General features: G+C 37.4%; 2 protein-coding genes across 2 annotated transcripts in view; both read left to right on the plus strand.

The window, feature by feature from the left end:
• LOC127623039 (1-phosphatidylinositol 4,5-bisphosphate phosphodiesterase eta-1-like) overlaps positions 1 to 14047 on the plus strand; it is a 72777-nt gene extending 58730 nt beyond the window's left edge. The window contains exons 16-23 of the mRNA XM_052097246.1: positions 713 to 820; positions 1020 to 1144; positions 1503 to 1587; positions 2856 to 3002; positions 5935 to 6014; positions 6399 to 6458; positions 8838 to 9195; positions 10399 to 14047. Coding sequence (XP_051953206.1) covers positions 713 to 820; positions 1020 to 1144; positions 1503 to 1587; positions 2856 to 3002; positions 5935 to 6014; positions 6399 to 6458; positions 8838 to 9195; positions 10399 to 12773 — 3338 coding nt within the window. The 3' untranslated portion in view covers positions 12774 to 14047. The remainder of the gene's footprint in view (positions 1 to 712; positions 821 to 1019; positions 1145 to 1502; positions 1588 to 2855; positions 3003 to 5934; positions 6015 to 6398; positions 6459 to 8837; positions 9196 to 10398) is intronic.
• A 3312-nt stretch (positions 14048 to 17359) lies between these two features.
• On the plus strand, positions 17360 to 24617 carry LOC127622818 (extracellular calcium-sensing receptor-like). The gene is made up of 6 exons (XM_052096920.1): positions 17360 to 17625; positions 18904 to 19180; positions 19688 to 20521; positions 23097 to 23306; positions 23417 to 23540; positions 23666 to 24617. The coding sequence occupies exons 1-6, from the start codon at positions 17360 to 17362 to the stop codon at positions 24565 to 24567; spliced, it is 2613 nt and encodes an 870-aa protein (XP_051952880.1). The 3' UTR covers positions 24568 to 24617.
• The last annotated feature ends 209 nt before the right edge of the window (positions 24618 to 24826 follow it).

A 24826-nucleotide genomic window follows, 5' to 3' on the forward strand; every position in this document is an offset into this window, starting at 1 on the left:
TCAGCGCTCAAGAGAGACCCCTATTGTCGCTTCTCTGACACAACGTCTCGTTCTCTCCATCAGGGAACGGAGGTTACATACGTAACCTAGACGTTTTTATTTAATTTTTGTATTATTATGACCACTTAGACTTATCGAATCAAGCCCAATTTTTTTATGTTGAGTTGGCAAATGGAGGAAAAGTCACCAAGTTTTGTTGTGATCAGATAAAGAAAACCATTTTTTATTACATTTAAACAATAAGATATGTGTGTGTGTGTGTGTGTGTGTGTGTGTGTGCGCACTATCATAAGGGTCTGATTAACAAGAGAAAATTGGAACTTGTGGAACAGCAGCTGAGTTCTGCCTGGCGTTTGACCGCTTATTGTTTACTGAGTGAGAATATTTACCAGGCAATGATGAAATCTCAAAGTTTATTAGCCATTCAGTTTATTTAGGTTTACAGTACACAGCTGAATATATATTCAGAAATTATTCAGTTGAAAAAAAAAATCATGAATAAATGTAAAATGGATGGAATGGAAGAGTGAAAGGAAGAAAGGAAGGATGTCACTTGGAAGCAAGGCAAGAAAGATGGAAGGAAGGAAAGATTATGGTACTTGGAAGGAAGGAAATAAGGATGGACAGAAGGAAGTAAACAATGAAGGAAGGAAAGAAAGAAATAACGATGGATGGAAGGAATACGATGATTTATATTTTGCTTTATCCATAGTGGCTCTGAACTACCAGACGGAGGGCCGTATGATGCAGTTGAACAGAGCCAAGTTCATGGTGAATGGTGGCAGTGGCTATGTGCTCAAACCTGGCCCGATGTGTAAAGGTACACTCGATCACTAAAGATACTGTTAATCCACTATGTGTAACCACTTTTACTCCACTGTAGTCCTAGACTCCTATTATGTGCTTATCTTTATCTCTTTTGTACTGCATAAACAGAGCTGAGGATACTTCAAATGACTTGAATAATGCTAGATTACATAAATATTCCAGGGATTATGATCTCTGATAATCCCTCACAGGCTCCTTCAATCCACTGCATGATGATCCGCTCCCTGCAAATCCTAAGAAACAGCTGGTGATAAAAATCATCAGTGGACAGCAGCTGCCTAAACCTCCCGATTCAATGCTGGGAGACCGCGGTGAGGTGAGCAAACACTTGAACCTAAGTGGGCTTTGAAACCGAATGCATTTTTGCATCAGTGACTGTGCTGTTTTTTAATTGTTTTTATATGTAAACATGAGCTAGATTGGCATTTTTAACCGTTGATCCATGTCGCTTGCTTTTTTCAGTTAAAGAAAAAATCTTCTTTAAAAAATGCATCTGTAGACACCTGTGTTCTGCTCTATTCATTGCGCTGCAACTTGCTTGGCTGAACGGCCTCCTAAAACTATATTTCCTACAGGCTAAAGTTCAGTAAAATGTGTCAGTATCATTACCCACACTATATATTTGATTTCTTTGGAATTTGTATTAGTTAAAAATGGGCTGATTTTATCCACAGATCATTGATCCCTTTGTGGAGGTGGAGATCATTGGTATTCCAGTGGACTGCTATAAAGAACAAACCAGGGTTGTGGATGATAATGGTACAACTTCACTGTTTCTGCCTATGTGTCAAGGATTGTGTCAAAGATTTTGTTGAGTATATTTAAGAGGGGTGTAGCGATCCCTCAATCTGGATTGATGCATCGATCCAATGACCAACTATCCAATGTTATCGATACAACTTGTAAATATAGATATAGACATTTTTTAAAGATGTACCTTTATTTTAATACTTAAAATAATATATCATGTCAGCCACATCCATACGCATTTCCGTCGAATGAAGCAACCTTATTACATTAATTTTACTTTATGAGCAATAAATATGCTTTTTATGTGGGACACGGATGTGCGCAGGGTCTTTGAATCCAAATTGTGTTCTGCTATCCGTGTGGCGTGCGCACGCATCAACTAGGCTTCCCATGAAATGCGAGCTCCATTGACAGAATCCGTGCAAGGTCATCAACCGGGCACTCTTTAAAATGTGATCTGTCATGACAAATGCAGAGTGGCTCACATGCACGATTATTTCTGGCTTCTATCGATATCGTTGCGCATGCAACCTAATTGAATTTTACATGAGAATTTGCTAATTTAAAATACCATGGAGAAGTTCAACCGTGTGAAACATCTTGAAAACGCCGACATTCTGAACAGCACTAACGAGGGAAAGAGAAACACCTGCTCAGCTCCAGCATCAGTTATAAGACTTTACACATCTACACATCAACACCCTTACTAACATTTATCCCAGTTAACAGTAACAGAATTTTTCATTACAACTGTGGAAGTTGTAGCAAAGAAAACCACGGATAGCACAGATAGTTGGAAACAAGTCATGGGTATGTAAGTATTTTGAATTGGAATAAACTGAAAAATTAGCTGTCTTCAAACGAGTGATGATCACTTTTGTGTGACGTTATTTTTTATATTATGTATCTGTATATATTTTTTTCAGCATCTGAAGTACGTTATTATGTTGTGAATAACCCAATGTGTATGCAGACAGCTAAATAAAATAATACAATTTTATTTTGGTTGCATTTGTGGGGAAAGATTATTTTTAATTGATTGTGTAAAATAGGCACATGATATCAGAATATCGATCGCAGGCCCCTGAATCGAATCGTTTCGCAGCAGACTTTGAAGTATTGGCATATATCGGATCGCAGGCAAAGAGAATCGATTCAAGATTGTATTGTGATGAAACGTCCGATTTACACCCCTAATGTTTAAACAGAAGTAAGGTTAGTGGGCATTTAACTGGACTAGTGGACTACTTTTTAACTTTCGATGTTATTGCCAACAGGATTTAACCCTGTATGGGAAGAAACCCTGTCCTTCACACTACAAATGCCTGAGATGGCTCTGGTGCGCTTCCTGGTCTGGGATCATGACCCCATTGGACGAGATTTTGTGGGCCAGAGAACTGTAGCTTTTAGCAGTCTCATGACAGGTAAGCGATATTCCCTTTAAATGTTCTGTGTGTGTGAATAGAAGTCTCATAATCAGCTAATTAAAGATGCACTCAGCGATTCCTGAGAAACACTGTTGATATTTGAACTCAACTGCCAAAACAAACACACCCCTCCCTTCAGTACTCCTTTGGAAGCTTGCCCCCCAAATTCAGACAGTTTTACGCACACCAGCTCCAGACACTCACATTTCTCCTGCTACTAAATCTAACATCACAACACCAGCATATATGGGTTCTGTTAAACATAGCAAAATTTATGTTACCCACCTATTGAGAAAAAAAAAAGCAACTTATGCATCCGTCTCCAAGCCTTTTACCTTGCGGAGGTCTCTCCACCGCTGAAAAGCCTTGCTGATGTTGACGTGGCTCCTAGACGTCGACTTATCATAATCCTTCTTTTTTATTTTATATTTGTAATATTATAACCCACAAGGGGGGAAATAATCAGGCGCAAGGCGGTAGTGCAGCTTCAATCAATAGGCACATTTTTTATTCCAATAATTCAACATAGTTAAAAATATAACAGACCTTAAATGCAAATACCCACAAAAAATAATAAATGAAAAGGAAAAAAACAAATTATATAAGAAACAAAAACAACCCACAGATAGCCACGGGTTACCTATTTTGTGAAGACAGTGGCATTCAAAGAGCTCTCACCACAGCAAAGCTCACAGCAATCACACTGCAAACCTAAAGATAAAACAGGAAACACAAATAAAGTGTCCAAACCACCACACGATCCCAGCCACCTCACCACCGCCATCCACACAGTGAGCGTAACCCAGCAGCCATCGTTTTATTAACAGTGGGTAATGCCAGTAGGACAAACAAATCAGCACCATAAAACCCTTACTAGTCTTTTATGGCCTAGGTTTTTCCTATGTGGTCCAACCTCCAACAAAATAATACATAAACCAAAGAAATTAAATCTAAAGTAAACGGTAACCGTGCATCCCTGTAGGGGAAAACACAATCAATTACCAAAGGATTATTTACAATACAGATAAAAAAACACATCAAAATAAAACAATATAAATTCTACACATAAAGAAAAACATTATTAAAAGTTCCCTTTTAATAAAACGTTTATAAAACAATACCTCCAACATCCGTTATTTTGACTGACACTCAGGCAACAATCAGTCAGGCAATAATCTGGCAAAAACACTAAAACCCAAAGAAAATAAAATCATTAAAACATAATCCTAGAAACAATTTCATAAAATTATAAACTACTACCTCCTTAACGTTGTGTCTCATATGTTCAGCTCTCCATGACGCTCTGCCAGTATTTAACATAACCGCTTATCCGCTACTATTCTTCTGAAGGGCTCAATCTGCCGCGACATCATTCACACATGACTCAGTCAATCGCAACAAAAAGGAAGCAATAGGGCAAACTAATCTCTCTACCTACCATCCTTTGAAGCTTTCGATGTGCCGCGACATCCAACCATCCACAAACCACGATCAAGGAAAGGAAGCGAGAGAACAAACAAACCTCACTACTTCCTTATATAACGCTGGGGCTGATGGGACTTGTAGTGCCCCAACCATGTCCCATTACATATTCTTCTGACCTTTTTCTGTTTTTCAGCCATATGTCCTCCTTGGAGTTTAGAAAGTTTGCATCAGCCAGATTTGCCGTTGCTCTTCTTATGAATTTCCCTCTTGCTCTGCCCTCATCCCCCATCCTGTGCACGTGCAAGAACCACCCCCTGTTGCTGACTGGCTGGAGTATTGTTGTGTTGATCAGCCTGTTACACTTTGTTTTTATACCATTTACAGAGCCAGGGCTGTGTAAAAATCCTAGATTTTTTTTCAGCCCACCCACAGAACGGACAGCTAGCAGACTTTGAGGAGATATTTGCAGAATTTGACAAAAAGTGTATTGGATTAGAATTACTGAGTGCACCTTTAAATAACTAGTCTGATAGCAATTATGAGCAGATTAAAATATAAAACCATAATGGAGCAAGAAAGAGAGGATTAAACTAACCATGAGGACAAGGTAAAAGGAAATGAAGAACAGAAGAAATCAGGGTCATTAATAAATGGAATGTAAAGTATGAGTGATACGTAGTAGCAGGTCACTGTGTCTCAGAGATGAGTCATGTGAAGCATGTGATTAGAGTAATGGAAGCATGAGGAGCTGCGGTTGGACACGGCTACTGCTGAACTCTCTCTGCCCTCACTCACAGATAGTCACGTACTGGTCTCACACATGGAAGACATGCTTCTGTGCTGACACCAGTGCTCGAGCTGAGTGAGGGCAGGGATTAATCTGATCTGTCTGCATTTAAGAAATCTTCTTACCTGCTAGAATTCAAAAGTGAAGGAGGGAATATTAAAGCCTGACAAAACAACACTGGCCATAAAGCGTGTGTGGGGCAGGACTATTTGTTTGTGTAACCATAAGATGATGGGGGGATTTTTCTGGAATCTGTATGAAAACAGTGATTATTTTTGGAATTCTGTTTGGTGACGCCAGTGGTGCAGAAATGACACACTTCAGCTTTAAACAACCCTGCTGAAAAGACCAGCTTAGATCAGGGTGGATTTTCATGCTGGTCCACACTGGTCCATGTTTTTCACCATCAAAATTGAATTGTTGCAACTGTTTGACCAGCACATTTCAGGTAAAGCTGGTTGACCAAGGAAGTCTTGCTAGTTAAGTTACTTGAGGAATTTGGTGGGGTCACAAGAACCCCCATTCTTGGGAACAGTATCCAAAACACAACATATGTTTCTCTTTTCAGTAGTTTGTGAAATCACAACACATTTATTGATTTTTGTTCATTCTTTGTAAATTGTTTTGTAAAAAAAAAAAACTTACAGGCTTAATTATTCGTTAATCTTCCCATATGTATTTGTTTTTAATAATTTCACCTCTTTCTCACTCTCAAAGGATATAGACACGTTTATTTGGAGGGAATGACAGAAGCATCCATTTTTGTCCATATCACAGTGCATGAAATCTATGGAAAGGTGAGTTCATAACTACACAGAAAAAACTAACATCAGCTGTATGTTATTAGTGTGATTAAGATTCACAGCTATTTTCAATCAACATGTAAATTTTACACTCTACTTATACATTTAGCAATGAAATCATTCACTATATGAAACTGTAGTGCTTTGATTAAATAGAAAGGTGAAAAAAGCTCAGCTGGTCATCAATGAAACAATCTTTCTTGCAGGCGGTTGTTCTTTCTATTTCTGCTGCAGTGTAACCAAACATATGTCATTGTGCAGTGACATTTCTATCACAAAACAGAGAAAATGACCTCAGATAGTTAAATCTCTTAATATTGACATTTCCCTCAGTTGACATTTTAATAAAGTTCCTTCAAACTTTTTTTTACTTTGCAGTGGAGTCCTTTAGTCCTCAACCCAAGCTATACCATAATGCACTTGCTAGGATCTAATAAGGTACCCTGGCTATGTAGTGTGCTGCATGATACTGCATGGGCATCTTTTAACGTATGTCATGTGACGTTCTAATCTTTCTCAGTGAAAACTAAGCTGTTGTGTATGTGTGGTGATATATCGACACATCAAGTCATTTTGTCCCTCTCTTTTTAATTTCTTAGTAATTTTTTTGGTAGTGCATGATCAGTTCAGTCCTTGGTTTAGAATCTGGATTTGTTGCTTCTGGTAAAATAAATGTTGAATTTGATGGCTTGGAAATTTTAATTATCCAGAGATGGTTCAATATTTTAGTTTATTAATGGTTGGAAAATATGATGCTGCCATCTATTGGTTGTAGTCGATAGTACAATGGTTGGCAGTTAAAAGGAGCTGCAGTGTTGTATCTGTCTTGTAGCCACAGTTGTGAAAAGATTAAATGTGTTTATGTTTAGTGTTTGAACTGAACCTGTAACATCGCATGCTTGTATTGTTTTTGTCTATGCTTACTGCTGGATTTAACCTGGGACCCAGCATCACATTCATTTGTGAAATTATACATGCCACAGTTTTAAGTTTTCAGAGATACATTTGAAGTCAGAAGTTTAGGTTGAAGTCATTAAAACACATTTTTTAACCACTCCACGGATTTAATATTAGTAAACTATAGTTTAGTAAACTATCTACTTTGTGCATGACACAAGAAAGTTTTCCAACAGTTGTTTACAGACAGATTGATTCACTTTTAATTTACTATATTACAATTCCAGTGGGTCAGACGTTTACATAAACTAAGTTAACTGTGCCTTTAAGCAGCTTAGAAAATTCCAGAAAATTATGTCAAGCCTTTAGGCAATTAGCCAAATAGCCCCCATATAAATATATATGTATACACACACACAACAGTTTGTTCCGGTCCTTGAATCTGATTGGATGAGAGACGTTCCATGAATACTGATTGTCTCACATATAAAACCATAATGAACCATTCACTAGAACGCTTCACTGTGTGTATCACTCCACTTGTGTTCATGCCATTCTAAACTAAATTGTACGAGCAGTGTAGATGTGTTAAGAGCTACTGTAAATGTCTCATTTATTTTTGACATTACATATGTTAGCCAGCATGTGGTTGCAAAAGTTAATTTTTGTGTGTAATATGAGCCAGTTACAACATACAAACAGCACTACGTGATCGCTCGTATTACTACTACACTACTAAAGCTAGGGAATAGCTTTAAATGGTTTTAAACGAACAACTTCAGCATTACAGACTGCGGTTTCTTTAGCAAATGTCTCTTGTGCACGGGCTACAACAAAATAGGGAGAAATACCCCCGATTGGACAGCTATTTCCACTGAGAAAGCTGATTTTCAGAAAGCTAACAGCATCTCTGCTTGGGAGTGGCAACAGGTGATGACATATGGTCCATCTCTCTCTCTCTCGCTCTCTCTCTCTCTCTCTCTCTCTCACTCACACACACACACACACACACACACACACACACACACACACACACACACACACACACCCATCCATCCTTGTTTATCCAATAACTTGTTAGAAACAGCACAAGCTGTGGTACTATTTCTGAAGTGACATTTTTGAATAACTAACGAAGGCTTGGACGTATTATTTGGTTTGAACTAGCAACAGCAGATTCTGATCCGTAGTGTAAGAAAGTAGTTCCATACACAAATGCGTTTTTATGACCGTACTCAGTTTTTCCTAATATCTTTTTATTTACTTGTTCATTGAACTGTTGTATATAAGCAATTTCACACTCGCAATCATGTTATATGGCACTAAATCAGCACTGCTGTGATTACCTACGGCATCTGAATCAAAGCAGTGCTGATGTAGAGCCATATTTCACTCTGGGTGTGATATTGCTTATTTATATATATATATATATATATATATATATATATATATATATATATATATATACTGTATAAGTTTTTATTATATATTGTATTCATGTAAATAAACATCTCAGGATAATTTCATTTGGTTTTTAAAGCAGAATATGATTTTCTTTTTCAAGAAATACATAACTTTTTGTATGTCCTTGGTAAGATACATAAGAACTTATCACCTAAGGGTTAATGTGGAACTCTAACAATTTAATACTCCTAATGCCATTATAATATTGTTTGGGTTACTTAAAAACACATTAATATTAAAAATGAGAAACTATGTATAAGGATTTTGCCATGATTACATGCTGTAAATTAATGCGATAAGTAGGAAGTAAATATTACATAAACAGATCATTCTGTAATATATTTGACAACATAGTTGACGTCAGAAAAAAAAAATTCCTTTGTTCCTAATGTACTAAACACTAATGATGAGAGAGAGAAAATTACTAAAAGTCATAAACCCATCTCTGTTTCTCAGGGTCGTCAGTTGCGGGGTTTGAAAGGCTTATTTAATAAAAGTTCCAAGTCCTCAGTGGATACGCATATCAGAGTTACACCCCGGAAACGATCCATAACTGACCACCTTCTCCGGAGGACCGCTAGTGCCCCTGCCAAAGGCCGCAAAAAGACCAAGATGCCATTGGCTGAAGCTGTATACGACAGAAAGCACAGCACTGGGGACTCTCATCCTACATATTTAGAGAGTAGAGCGGGGATCAGAAAATCTCTCCAACACCGCCCAGCCTCCATGCCCTTGGAGAAACTCCTACATAGTCACCTCATCCTGCCCTCCCCAGAGAAGGAGGGGCATGATCCTGGGGCTGACACAATCATTGGTCAGTTCATTTAATAATGGCTTTGATTTCTCCTTAAGAACTGTCACAATGAATCAGAATAAAAGCAGTTACACAATGCAAGAGAAGTGTAAGGGTAGTTCACCCAAAAAATAAAAATTCTCTAATTTACTAACCTGCTTGACATTCAGGAATGTGTATGACTTTCTTTCTTCAGCAAAACACAAACAAAGATGATTAGAAGAATATCTCAGCTCTGCAGGTCCACACAGTGCAAGTGAATGGTGATCAGACATGTGTAGCTCCAAAAAATAAAAAATGGAAACATAGAAGTGAGACTCCAGTGGTTAAATCCATATCTTCAGAAGTGATATAATAGGCATGGGTGAGAAACAGATAAAAATGTAAGTAATGTTTTTTAACTCTAAATCTCCACTTTCACTTTTTCATCTGACAGTCATATGTGGTGCATGTTTAGTTTCACTATCACATCTGAAAGATAAAGTGGAAATTTAGAGTAAAAAAAAACATGTGATTTTTTTTGAGCTACAAAGGTCTGATCACCATTTACTTGCATTCTATGGGCCTGTTTTTCTAAAAAGATATATCTTTTTTTAGATATTTATTTTTATAAAAATATTTGTTTGTGTTCTGCTAATGAAAGAAATGTATACACAACTGGGATGACATGAGGGTGAGTAAATGATAAGAGAATTTTAATTTGTGTGAACTATCCCTTTAAGCATTACATTAGTTTCTGTAAAGGTCCTGTTGAAGTGTTCAGACTTACAGGCTTTTCTTTCTTTGATACCTTAACTTGCTTTTGTCTTGTTCTGTCTTTACTGTTGTGCTTTTCTGTAGTAGAAAACTGACTAGGAAAGCCTCTGCAGGTAATCAACAAGCCATACCCAGGTCGACTCATCCAAAACATTCCAGTTTAAAATCATTGCACCAATGTAATTTTTTTTTTAAAGGTTTTTTAAATTTTTTTTATGAAAATTCAGATCATAATTCATCATAGCTGTTTTTATAAATGAAAACAAAACAACAAAAACGGGATGTTCCCCTTTGCGCCTACATATTATCAAACTTCCTTCTCACAGTCGTACTTGGTGGTACATTCCATTTGTCCTGTGTACAGATTGCAGTGTGATGGATTTTGGTGTTTGCAGGTCTGTGAAGTTTGTTGTTGTTGTTTTTTTGTCAAGTTACTGACAATCATCTCCTGTTTAATGTCTTCCACAGATTCATTCAACCACGAGAAGCCCAGATCCATCTCAATGGATATTCTCATTGAAACTTCTGCCTTTAAAGATCCTGATGCTCGTGCCCTTTCTGCTGACCACATTTGGGACTGTAACACTGAGCCCAAAAATACAAAAGAGACTCCTTACCTGGTCATTGAGGGCAGTAGGGAACATGTGGGTGATCTTAACAAACAACACTCAAGAGATGGTCCCACTGATAAATTATGCTCTTCCAAAGGGCCAGCTGACCACAGATCAGATCCCTCAGAACGATGTGATTGTGGTGTTAGCTTGCGGACTGAAGGAAGTCAAAGAGCATCAATCCAATATGAATCTCTTAGAAAGAATATGTTAAAACCCAAGGCAGCCATGTATTCTTCCTCATCCTCTTCTTCCACTTCTTCAAGCAGCTGTACCAAGTCTCCCCCTCTGACTGGAATTATCCAACCTGACCAAATGAGTCAAGTGTCCCTCCAAGACAGTGCTCTCTCTCGCCTTATTGATGCTGTCTCACTGGGAAATGAGTATGACACTTGTGGGTCAATATCTGCTATGATTGGCCAGTTTGAAGATACTGCTGAGCAGAGCACCCTTAATCTATTTTCAAACTTACAACATCTGAAACGTCCTCTTTTCATCAATGAGCTTTCTAGTACTCCATTAAAAGTCATACAAGAATCTGCCTGCACAGCCTCACAATTAGCTGACAGACCCTGTAGTCCTGAAACCACTGAACCTGAGGTCTTTACCATCCTGGATGAGGAAGTGCTTTCTCCTGTGTCTACACACAGCTGTTGTTCAAAGAACTTCCAAGATGACTTAATTGGCCCTCCAGTGGTCAGCAAGGGATCCTCCCCCATCAAGGAGCCTTTAGAATGGTCTACAGGACGAAATGCGAGCTTGGTGTTAAACAGAAAGCAAGGCTATAGTAGCCAGTGCCATTCCACTGGCTCCTTAAGGGACTTTGAATCTGGAGGTTACAGAGAAACCTCAGTCAACAGCACAGTCTCTGACCGCTTCTTGCTGTGCCAGGACTCAGCAAGCAGCAGCTTGATGGAGGTGGAGATCAATGTGGATGGGGATCCCTTAGACAACACACTGACCTCTTTGAGTCAGGGCCATCAATGGTGCAATGATTTCAGAAATGTTCAAGGCTCAAACCAGAGCTCTCCATATCGTGAACTAAGACTGGAACCATCCTCTCTCCACAAACCCTCATACCATCCTTCTCCTGTTCATTCTTACTTCACAGACACATCACCCTTTCACAGACACTACCAATCTCCGTCAGCACACCAAAGTCCAATTTATACTACTATCAGTCAAAGCAGCCATCCTATTAGCAAATCCCAATCAAGGAACTATAACTGTTATAATGATATAGGTCAATTTCCAAGTGGTTTTAATAGGATAGATAACACAGAGGAAAGGGATCAGGAGACAAGAGACAACAATGGCCTGATTCGCAGGGCAGAAAGCTTGCAAAATAGCTCTTTGTCCTCAGAATGTCTTGCAAGGACTCAAGCAAAACATACATCATTAGACTGGGACTTGTTTACTCCTATATCAGACTATGACACGATTTACAGCTCTGTTCAATTGGAAGACTGCACAGCCCCTCCAAACCTATATTCCCAGCCATCTCCACACAATCAGGACTTTCCTATACCTCCTCAAATCCTCAATGGGCTGTCCCCAGTCTCCTCTTCAAAAGTCTCCAATCACTTAAAGTCCAAAAGCCTAGGAGACCTGACCTCTGAGGACATATCATGTAACTTTCAGAGCAAGTACAAGTCCATCAGCCGAAGTTTTGTCACTCCCCCAATGCGAGACCAAAGAAGGACGTGTGGCTTGGCCGGTCAACCAAAGTCTGCTGATCCCTTAACTGAGCAGCTTCGAAAGCTTGTGACCTTGGAACATGAGGAATATCCATGTTCCTTCCCTTCTTGTTCCCAGCCCACCCCTAAACTTCTTCCAGTGTTCCCTCTTGTTTCTCAGAGTTTTACAGATGACCCTGAGGACTCTCCGCCATTCCTGTCAAGGCGACTTTCCTCCCGCAGTCAAAGTCGTGTGCGTCATATTGCCAATCGGGCACGTGAGAGACAGCAGGAGGCCTTCAAACACCGGCCCATTGAAGGATCTACGGATGTAGTGCTGCGCAATAAGCTGGTCTCTTATCAAAATACTCCACCAAACAGGCATTCTACAGGCTCTTATATCATTGGTTATCTTGAGGACCGAGGCTTGCCTGAAGGAGCCTGCACTACAATGCGCAATGGATATGGAGATCGTTACTATGCGGATGATTCTGTGCTCCATCCTGACATCTCCAGCCTGTCAGAACCAGAGGTCTACTTCCTACTTAGGCTTTGACAGTGCATCTCTCCCACTGTTTTTGACTGTGCATTTCCCTGTAACAGTATAAACAATATGTAGCAGGACACTTCTAGAACTGTGTGTATATACTGTATATCACGGTAGGTGGTTTTCCGCTCCTACACGTGCTATATCTGCTGGATCAAATTGATTATTGTCTGTATATGTTGTCCCTGTCATGCTTGGAATAATCTATTGTTCAAAGTAGGTGTTGTCTTATGGTGAAAAAGAAATATGAAAAAAAAGAAAATTAAGCAATTAGAATGGATATTTCTTGGACACATTTCTGTTATCTGCTATATGTCCTTTTTTGTAGTACAACAAAGTCATGAAGGGGCTTCTCTTCTTATTCAGTCTTCCTGCATATCATATGTTATTTGTATGTCTCTGTAGTTTGTACATAAAATGGGCTCTATTTTCGTGACCACACAAGGCACAGCGCTATGCACAGCAACACAGAACATTTTCAGTGCAGGAAAGTTTTCGTGCCATTTCAAAGCGCAAGTGGATGTGGTTAAAACTGCTTGTGTATTTGCGCAAACTGTGGATAGGATTGCATGTTAATGCAGTAGTGCAATGCGCAATTTGATATTTTCCTGAGAAATAGGTCATTGCGAAAAGACATCTGAGAACCACATCTATTCTCGGCGCAAAGTCTAAACTCAGTTCCTGCATTTACTGTGTGAATAAAGTAATACATGTCCAAACTCTGAAAATACATTGGAACATCAAATTATGTCCCTGGAAATCACTGTTAATACTATCCATGATTTGTGTGTCAGTAGATCAATATAATTAATTATACTTTCATTCTCTGTATGGAGCCTACATCCAATTAGTCTTGACAAGCACCGCATTTTCTTGCGTTTATAGCTTTTATAACAGAAACTTGTCACTGTCCTAGAGATATGCCTGGCATTCAACAAAGATTTAATGAATAAAAGGATGGAAGTCCATAGTTCTGTTCTTCTAATGCAGCGGTCGGGAACCTTTTTTCACTAAGGATCCAATATTTACATTTTTGGTTGATGCATTTTTTTCGAAAGAGCCATAGCACAAATGAATAATTTCTATTTTCAAAAACAAAATTTTTCAATAAAATAAAATTTTTATGTTGCCCATAGACTACTCAAAAACATACAAATATGCTAAATTAATAGGTAACATGTTGCAGTATGGAATTTAGTACACGTGTTCGTGCGGGTCCCCATAACATTTTACTTTCCAACAAACACATTAGATAAGAACACACATTTGGCAGCATTTTTTTGAACACAAGGGAATTATTAGGCTTATTTATTATGATTATTATTATAATTATCTTTACATTTATAAATGTCTTTAGTTCTTAATCTGTAAGCTATTAGTCATTTTTCACCTTGTGTTGCTTTTGGGTTGGGTGATATGTTAAAAACCTTTTAACGACAATCACCTTTAAAATGTCACGATATCCGATTATATGGTCAACCCCCCTGCCAAGGGTCAGTGAATATTTTTTCTTTATTGATTTTGCTTTAAAAATGTAATTAATTTATTGAAACATGAAAAAACTTAAACAAAAATACATTTCTAAATTCAAATTGCACTTTAAAAGAAACTAAAATCAATTAAAATAATGAGATGATTAAAAAATCTTCAATATAACCACCTCTCCAAATCCAAACATTTACTGTCTCCAACGGCCCCATTTGCCATCATGCAAGCATCTGCCAATGACACCAGGTGAAAAATTACTAAAAGCCTACAGATTAAGAACTAAAGACAATTATAAATGTAAAGATAATTATAATAATCATCATAATAAATAAGCCTAATAAATTCCCTTGTGTTCCCAAAAAATTTGCCAAATGTGTGTTCTTATCGAATGTGTTTGTATTGCGTTTTGTAATACAGTTTATGCTTAGTAAAATAGAACTAGATTTTAGGTTCAACGCGAACTTTAATACAAATATACCTGTATGTTTTTCTGAACTTGCATAGTTGCTTTGCAATGTGTAAGAGGGTACTGCTCTGTAGAAATAAAGCAAACTAAACTCAATGCACCTCATTAGATGATAGGAGATCATTTGCAGCATTCTCATAGACTACATTATTCTTGCAAACAGTTTTCAGACAAATGAAACAGAGGAAAAAAAGAGTAAAAACTCTTTACATGCACCCCATTGCGTGCCTCTAAACAAAAGCGAATCAGACTCGAGCACTGACGGCTTTTCTTTTGTCTTTTCTTAAAAATATAATAATGTGTGTTTCTTCAAGCGCATGTCTTTGTGACTAACAGCATTTCTTGTCATGTGTTACTCTGATACATCTTACAGGTACACATATCAAATCAGACACGCATCTGTGGCTTTTCTTTCCTCTGTTCTTCAAAATATAATCACGTTTCGTCAAACGTGTGTCTTTGTATCTAATTTCTTAATATATCACTCCGAGAAGTCTTACAGGACACCTTCCACAGTGGCTGGTACATCAGCAAAATACTCCTCATAAAGAATTTGCATTTTGCCGGGTGTTCATTTCAAACCTTGTTCACCAGGAGTAGGCTGTACGACAAATTCGGGAGAAAGGAAATGAAAACAGTGTCATTGACTTAAAGCTTTACAATTACACCCACACTTTCTACAGGAAAATTATCTCCAGAAAGTTTGAAACGATCATGTGGTGAATGGTGAAACACCACATTCTTATGACTGTGTTGTCTTCGTTTATATTGCTGGTGCTTGACAGAAAATTGAATATATAAAAGGACGCAGATGGTGTAATAACCAGAGAAGAACCTCCAAATTAAATTGCACTTGACCCAGGCCATTAGCACATTGCACATGTGATTCTGCTGACCCACTTGCGTCTTGACTTAGCACATGCTTGCACAAGCCTAACATAACTTTGTGGCCATGTCCAGTGACTTTGCGCATATAACATATTGTATAGTGCTGCACTTAAGACGTAGTGCTCTTAAAATAGGGCCCAATATGTTGGTAAATTTTTCCTCAGTCAGTGCACTATGGGTTTCCATTTAAATATTAAATAACTGTGACATTTTTCTTACGTAAAACAGCATGTGAACCATGCACAATTTCAGCATGACCATGCACATCTGTAGATGTTCCTGTGCTCTGTTTTTGCACAGAATGTTTCTGTTGTATTGAATCCAATGCAGCACATTTACCTGCTTGCTCTGACTTGCTTGCTTTCTATTAGTCATGAATTTAAAGAGGTTTGAAATTCTTCATATTCTAAAGTTGTAAGGTTAAAGTTTTATTTTTATAATTGCTTTGATACAGAGAGCAAAAAAAACATAAATTTGTTGGACTTAATATTTAGTTTTCTTTTTAAAGAGACATTTTTCTTTTTTTCAATTCTCCTGTGCTTAAAGGTATCTAGTTAATTTTTATTTTTATGGTTGCTCATCAAAGATGATAATAAGCATTTTCCTACCAATACAATAAAATTCTCAAATGTTTACCATGAAGTGAAGTTTTGAATGTGTGATTTCTCTCTTCTACCTCTGCTTTGTCTTTATTCTGTATAAATTTGTTTGCTCTAGATCATGGCATTGCCACACAAAGGTGATCATGACTGGCCATGACATGTAATTACTTTTTAGAGACAAATGCCCATTAAATTTATGTAATATTCCAGGTTCAATACAAATTAAGCTCAAATTACAGTATTTGTGGCATAATGTGGATTGCCATGAAATAAATAAATACATTTCGATGTCTCACGAAAATGAAAAATAAAGAAAAATAAAGAAGAAAAAAATGAAAAATGAAAAATAAAGAAAAACTTGTGGTTACAGAAAGGCACTTACAATGGACATCCATTAATGCTAAAATACACACTATTTCAAAATTATAGCCATTACACATATACCCAGTAAACATTATACAGGTTAACATGACTTTAGTGTGTTATTTTGACAGATAACTTTTCAACAAGTGTGTATATAAATTGTATTGACTGGATACATTCACTACGAATGCCTTGCTGTAACCATAATTTTTCCTTCTTTTTTGTTTTTAATGATCCCTTGTTTATTTTAAGAATAAGATTTGGTCAACACTATGCCAAAATGCTGTTGATTTAGCCTGGAACTTTCTTTTAAACTGGATTGCTGTAATCCACGACAATGTAAGATTCCAAGTCTATCCATAAGCAAACACAAAACACTCTCTGATGCTGAAATTTTCGACAGGATTGTTTCATCATGTAAACACAGGTGCATATTTGTAATTAAAAGTAAGTTCATCAGTGGCTTTCTAGCAGATGTGACTTTGTTGTCTTAGACAGAAGATAAGTAACTGTCTCAGTGCCCCACTTATTACAAAAATACTGTCTGTCCCTCTGCAGCTTCATCTAACCGTGAATTCATCATAAATTATTGTGTAATTATCTCTAATTTTATGATTCAGAGGAGGTACAATTTGGCCTCCCATTAAGCTCCCGTTGTTATCTCTGGTCCTTGTTTTTCTACTGCTCTCTCAGGACTGTGGCCATAACAAATATCCTTTCTTACCCTGCTCTGACACACAATGGTGCAGGAAGTCTGCTAGGCAGGTTGGTAACACCTAACTGTGCCAATGTCTGTACCCATCCTATCTCGGGTCTCACCGACTTTGCTGGTGCTTCTAATGTGGGCAGTATGGAAGGCTCGGATGGGGTTTTCTGTGGTGGAGGAGACTCGGCAGGAAAAGTGTGTGAGCATGGATATATCACAGCAGTTAGATGAAGTTGGTCTCTACCAAGATGGTGATGTGATTATCGGTACTCTCATTAATGTATACATTTTGCCTATGACCCCTGACCTGAACTTCACCAGAAGAGCCGAATTACAACCATGCAACGAGTAAGTGAGTTGCCCTTTCTCATTCTCCTGCCATTCTCTTCTAACACTTGACAAACTCATTGTGTGTATTGATTTATTCTGTAGAATAATAATATACTAAGTTTGTTCTCTTAGGTTTTCCCTACAGGTGTACTTGGACTTTCAAGACATCAACATTTTTATTTCATCAGTTTTTATTTAATTTTAATTTCATATTAACCATATACATTTATTTGGGAGCATAATTGTTTAATATTAATATTATATAAATACTATAAATGTGCTGTAGCTCATAACATTGCCTGTACAGAAAATGTATTCAATCATTTAAACACATGTACTTTATGAAATGAACATCATTTAGCAAATTCTTGATCTTGATGAAAATCTACATGACCAAAACGTTTTCATAATGTTATTAATTCATGTTGTATTTAAGTGGCATTATATATTTAATATATTAATCAGGTGAAATAAAGGTTAATATATGTGAATATAGATATAGTTTACAGGATGTTACATATTTGCTGTCCCATTGCTGTTGTGTGCACCTGCACAATGTTCCTCAGGGCTGACCTTGTTTAGCAGCTCAAATGAACACTGTTTGATTTTTGCCCACCACTGAAAGTTTTATGTTTAATATATTGTATGTTTATAATATTCTTGTGTTTATGATTGTATGTTTGTTTAATGTACACCAGAAAATATATTCTGTCTATTTACGTATCCCAACAGAGTAATATTTTATTCAAGTCAAGTTTATTTTATAAATGTTTTGTAAATGTACGTGAAGTATTTAATTAAACTTGAATGCTTAACATTTATTCTTTATCTTCTAATAATATATTAGAAGATAAAGATTATTTAAACTAACAGTTGTCATCGAAATGTGTAAATCTTAAAAATAAAGATTAATGAAATATATATATATATATATATATATATATATATATATATATATATATATATATATATATATATATATATATATATATATTTTGTGATTGGGAATATATCCATATAAGTAATACAGTTTAGTATAATTTATCATTATCCTTGCATTTATTTTTAAATTATTTAATATATTGTAATAAACATCATCATTGTTGTTCTTCTTGGTTAAAATGGACTGGTACAATATATCTTGCTCACATGTTTTTTCAATATTTGAAGAATACTTTCTCAGTTTGTTTCAATGACAAATGTTCAAGCTCTTTTAAATTATGGTTTGTGACATCTAGTGTATTAACTTGTAGAGCTGTATAATCATTACACTGAAAATGGTCTGTCTTTGGTCAGTCTTCAGGAACGTTCTGTGCGCTGGGCTCAGGCTGTAGTGTTTGCGGTCGATGAAATTAACCGTAACCCCTCACTGTTGCCGGGGGTTCGACTTGGATATCACATATTGGATAGCTGTTCTCGTTACCCTTACGGTCTGAGGGCAGCAATGTCAATGATCAGTGGAAGAAACAGTACTTGTGACACCACTAAACCAGCCAAGCTCATAATAGGAGATTCTTCCTCTACACAGTGCATTATTCTGTCCAAGACCCTGGGACCCATGCAGATCGCAATGGTGAGGACGTTATTACTCAGAATGAAAAGAAAAAAAGTCAAAGTATCCCAAAGGAAAATTGCTTGAGGTTGCTCTTTCATAGCTCAGGACACTTTTCTTCCATAGGAGAAATAAAAATAGACACATATGAGTCAATTGAAATATGGTAAGCTAAATATAGAGCTATGCAATTAATGTGGATAGCAAAGCACAGATGATTTGGTCTTGGGAGAATTTGATGAATTTTCAAATTTTGATTGCAGACTTTGCAATCTTGGCAAGTGTGAGCAAAGTTTGAGACATTAATGAGATCCCCCATGTGAAATAACTTGATACTTTTCTCAGGAGAGAAGAAGAAAGTCTCCATTTGCTCACTCCTGTTTGGAGAAACATTTGAGAATTTATTGAGATCTCATTTGTTATTTCCTTTCATATGGGATGAATGATTAGCTGTTTAGCTATTTGTAAATGTACAACATGACAAAGAAATGTATTCTCACTGAAAATGTTGCTTAAATATCTTTCTAGATCAGCTACCTGGCGAGCTGCCCATGTCTCAGTGACAGACAAAATTACCCCAATTTTTTCCGCACTCTCCCCAGCGATGCTTATCAGGCAAGCACCATGGCACAGATGGCTAAACGCTTTGGCTGGACCTGGGTTGGAGCCCTGGTTGCTGATAATGACTATGGTCGTGGGGCACTGCAGGTGTTTGAAGAGGAAATTAAAGGCACAGGGATCTGCTTGGCCTTTTTCCACACAATCTTCAGGGAGCAATTAGCTAAAGATGTGAGACGTGCAGCGACAACAGTACAAGCCTCTTCTGTTCGAGTGATCATGGTTTTTGCTTGGTATACGGATGTGGAGGCATTTCTGTTGGAATTGATCCGTAGGAATGTGACAGACAGACTGTTCTTGGCCAGTGAGATCTGGAGCACCAGTGGATATCTTTTGAACAAGCCTCGGCTCTACACCATCATGAAGGGAACGCTAGGTGTGGCGTTGAGAAGTGCACCCATACCTGGCTTCGATGCTCACCTCCGACAATTACATCCTGACCGTTACCCAAAAGATGCCCTTTTGAGGGACTTGTGGAAAAATATATTTGGCTGTAGCCTTAAAAACGGCTCTTCCACAACTTATCAGAAAAACCTCCCTCCATGCAGTGGCACAGAGAGTCTTTCAGGGGTAAATCGTCAATTTACAGATACCGCTAGTCTGAGAGTGACGTATAATGTATACTTGGCTGTATATGCTGCTGCTCATGCACTTCATTCTTTGTTGGACTGCACCTCACAAAATAGCACTCACCCTACAATGAAGCCACAGTGTTCCTCTCCAGACAACATAACTCCAGCACAGGTATTTATTCCAAAAGTTTAGAAATGCTATGCTTTTAGTTGACCAAGAATGACAATAAAGACATGTATAATGTTAAATGTTAGTTAAAATGACTATTCATATAAATACATAAATAATCTATAAAGTAAATAAATGCTATGCTCTGTTCATCCAAGAATCCAGCAATTACATTTTAGGCATTAATCTAATGCTTTTGGCAACACTTCCCAAAGATGTGCTTATAGGGCACTTCTCAGGGAAAAGTCCCTGTATTGTGATATCACTCCTTCATTAAGTACATAAAACTGTTCTAACAAAAATAAATGTTTCTTGAGTACCAAATTAGCATATTAGAATAATTTCTTAATGATTACATGATACAGATTATTTTTTGTAGACAGGGGCCGGTTGCATAAACATAGCATTAACTTAAGACTGCATCTAACAATTAGTTTGACTAGCTAAAGACGCCATAGAAAGCCTGTTGCATAAAACAAGCTCACAGTTGTCTTTAGTAAGACAGTCTAATTTGCATTGCATTGTAGGAAAAATAAGACACTGAACAGCTTAAAAAAAATGGCCGACAGTGGACCTCCAATACATTTTTTTATTCGCTGAGAATATTTGCTTATTAGAAGACTACAATGCTTCAAAATGTATTTTAATGAACACATTTAGTGATTTAACCCAAATAATTAAAAACACAAAATTTTGTTACCATTTTTGAAGTCAAAGTCTTCAACCAAGTCTCAACTCTAGCCCCTTTCAGCCCCCACTGGCTAAGCTGGCAGTTATTTTCATTGGCAAAATGGAAAGTAAACAAAAGTTAGCCTGAGGTGTGCTGTCTTACATTTTGGTCTTTAATTAGACTGATCTAAGTTTTTATGCAACTGACTGAAAAAATTAAGACCAACATTTTAGACGACTAACTAGTAAGACTAGTCTAAAACAGTTTTATGCAACCGGCCCCTGGAGTTATGGCTGTTGAAAATGGGGTTTTGATATCACGGGGTACAAAATTTATTTAAAAATAAATACAATTATAAAACCGTTATTTCAAACAGTAATAATATTTAGCAGAAGCGAAGCATCAATTAAATTCAAGAACAAAAATTTGTTTCCAAATCTTTGAAGTGTAGTATATACAGTGGTCCACAGAGTTTTTGGACATTTTAAAATGTGTGACACAAATATATGCCACAAAAGATGTCACAAGCACACATTTGTTTGCTAGGTTTTAACATTATAAAAAAATAGATATACTGTTTGTTAGGGATGTCCCGATCAGGTTTTTTTGCCCTCGAGTCCGAGTCATTTGATTTTGAGTATCTACCGATACCGAGTCCCGATCCGATACTTCTATAATACATAAAAAAAAGAATAAAGAAGAGCGAAAAAACAGATCCAGGATGTTCCTTATTTTTTATTGAATTCACCTTATTTTAACATTCAACATCTCTGTTAACAAACAGAGCACTTCTGTGAGGTGGCTTGAACAATCAAGTAATAAATAACATAAATTCTTCACTTTTGGACTTTAGTGCAACAGTAAATATAAAAAAGTCTAACATAAAAACAAATAGCACCTCAACTTAAAATACCTGGCAGGCATGTAAACAAATAAAAAAATAAAAGTGCCACAGTGTTTGCAAACCAGTAATGTGCTTTTAGGAACTGCGAATGGCGAATGGCGAATGGCAGGTCACTCATTGCGATCATTTGTGCTATCTTGGTTGTGATGTCCTGCGCCTTCGCACAGTCAAGGGGCATTTTTTCTCTCCTATTCAAACTCTCTTGCAGCGTGAGCTGACTCGTCTTCGGCTGGGCTGCCTGGGTAAACTCGCTGTATTGTGTCGGGTGTTTGTTTTTGAGGTGCCGTATCAGGTTTGTTGTGTTAAATGTAGCCTTTTCCTTTCCACCTCTTGCAATCCCCAGTTTACATATCTCACAGTTTGCTATGGCAATGTTGTTGTCATCAACTTTATAATATCTCCAGACCGCAGACATACTCGCGATTTCCGCTTCAAGCTGCTTCCGTATTCTACTTCGCCTGCATTTAACCAATAGCGTCTCTGAAACAAAGTGATGTCATGTCGCACGCGTTGCTGTTTCTGTGTGGAGTCAAAAGGGTCTAACTCTGCCACCGCATAACTATAGATTTGTTAAAAAATAATGAGAATATATACTTATATATCCGATTCCGATCGAGTCTGAAACCACGTGATCGGGCCCGATTTCCGATCACGTGATGGGATCTGGACATCCCTACTGTTTGTGCATAATCACATTAATACTTTATTGTATTGTTTGATCTACAACATGCTGTATACTACAATAGATACACTGTTTTTACTACTAAATAGTACCACTCTGGTACTTACCAAAATATGTGGTAGGCCTATGTGTATTGTAATCTCTCTTGGATTAATTGCATGTACTTGTATTCTCAGTTGTAAATTGTCTACTAAATTAATCAATGTAAATGTTTAAAATGAACACAAAACATATTTAAAATTCATACATTTTAAGTGGGGCTTAAGTGTCCAAATACTCTTTTTTTTTACTGTAATTTACTCATTCTCTTTTCATTTTAAAGCTTTTACAGCACATTGGACAAGTTCATTTCACTACTCAGTTAGGAGAGGAGTTTTATTTCCTGGATGGGGGCATCCCACCTGTCTATGACCTGGTGAATTGGCAGAGAGCTCCTGATGGTTCACTGCAGTATGTTTCTATAGGTAGAGTGGAAGGCAATCAGCTCATCATTAATGAGTCAGCTATTCAATGGCCTGGGGACTCTGGGAAGGTGAGAGGGACTTCTAATATAATAAAGGGGTCATTACAAAAATGGTCAGTTTCATATAAATGTCATTGTCTCTATAGTCTTACTCTGTCTTCTATATGCCGTGTTCGCAGGTGCCTACATCTGTGTGCACTGCTGAGTGCCCTCCAGGGACACGTAAAGCCATTAAAAAGGGTCTGCCCGTGTGCTGTTTTCACTGCGTGCCCTGCGCTGAGGGGGAAATCAGCAATAGTACAGGTCATTATTGTTATTTAATACTGTATTTATAATCTGGATCTGAAGGACTGAATTAATGAACCACACATTTATGAAGTCACTAAACAATATAATGCTTTAATTATACTCTCTTATTTTTATCACAGGCTCTTTAAAATGTTACCGGTGTCCCCAGGAGTTCTGGTCTAACAGTTTAAGAAATGAATGCATGCCCCGAGAGACAGAGTTTCTCTCCTTTACAGAAACAATGGGCATCACATTGACGAGTGTTGCTGTTTCGGGAGCCGTAATGACAACTTCTGTGGCTGTTATTTTCATGTACTACAGGAACACTCCGATAGTTAAAGCCAACAACTCAGAGCTCAGTTTCCTGCTCCTGTTGTCACTCAAACTCTGCTTCTTGTGCTCTCTAGTTTTTGTTGGCCAGCCCTCTTTGTGGTCATGTAGGTTTCAGCAAGCTGCATTCGGAATCAGTTTTGTCTTGTGCATCTCCTGTATTTTGGTCAAAACCATTGTGGTTCTGGTTGCGTTTCGATCAGCTAGACCTGGATCCTCAGGTCTCATGAAATGGTTTGGACCAGGCCAGCAGAGAAGAAGCATTCTGCTCTTTACCTGTGTTCAGGTGGTTATCTGTGTCATGTGGCTCTCCATTAGTCCACCTTCTCCACACCGTAACTTTGGAATCCAGGGGTCAAAGGTCACCCTTGAGTGCACAGTAGGGTCAGTTGTGGGATTTGCCTGTGTTCTGGGCTATATTGGCTTTCTGGCTGCCGTCTGTTTTTTGCTGGCTTTCTTTGCCCGTAAACTTCCAGATAATTTTAATGAGACAAAATTTATTACTTTCAGTATGCTAATCTTTTGTGCTGTTTGGATTGCATTTGTGCCAGCATATGTCAGCTCACCAGGGAAGTACAGTGTAGCTGTGGAGATTTTTGCCATTTTGTCCTCCAGTTTTGGGCTCTTAGTTTGCATATTTGTACCAAAATGTTACATAATTTTACTGAAGCCAGAAAACAACACTAAGAAGTTTCTTATGGGAAAAACATAAATGTACTTGTTAGAAACTTTTATGTTATGTTTTTATGATTTTCTCTATAATAAAGCTATTCTGAGTCACAGCCTTGTTTATTCCTTCCATTAATTGTGTATCGGAGAAAACATTCTTAATTTATTTCATAACTCTTGCAGTTTTATTTTCATAAATCAAATCAAATATTTTTTTTTTTTAAAAAAGCTATAATATTATAGGTTTTTAATTGTGTTGGTACAATTTTTTTTATTAAGTAAGTGATATATTTTCAAAACTC

The sequence above is a fragment of the Xyrauchen texanus genome, chromosome 29 (genome assembly GCF_025860055.1).
Source record: "Xyrauchen texanus isolate HMW12.3.18 chromosome 29, RBS_HiC_50CHRs, whole genome shotgun sequence".
Classification (NCBI taxonomy): domain Eukaryota; kingdom Metazoa; phylum Chordata; class Actinopteri; order Cypriniformes; family Catostomidae; genus Xyrauchen; species Xyrauchen texanus.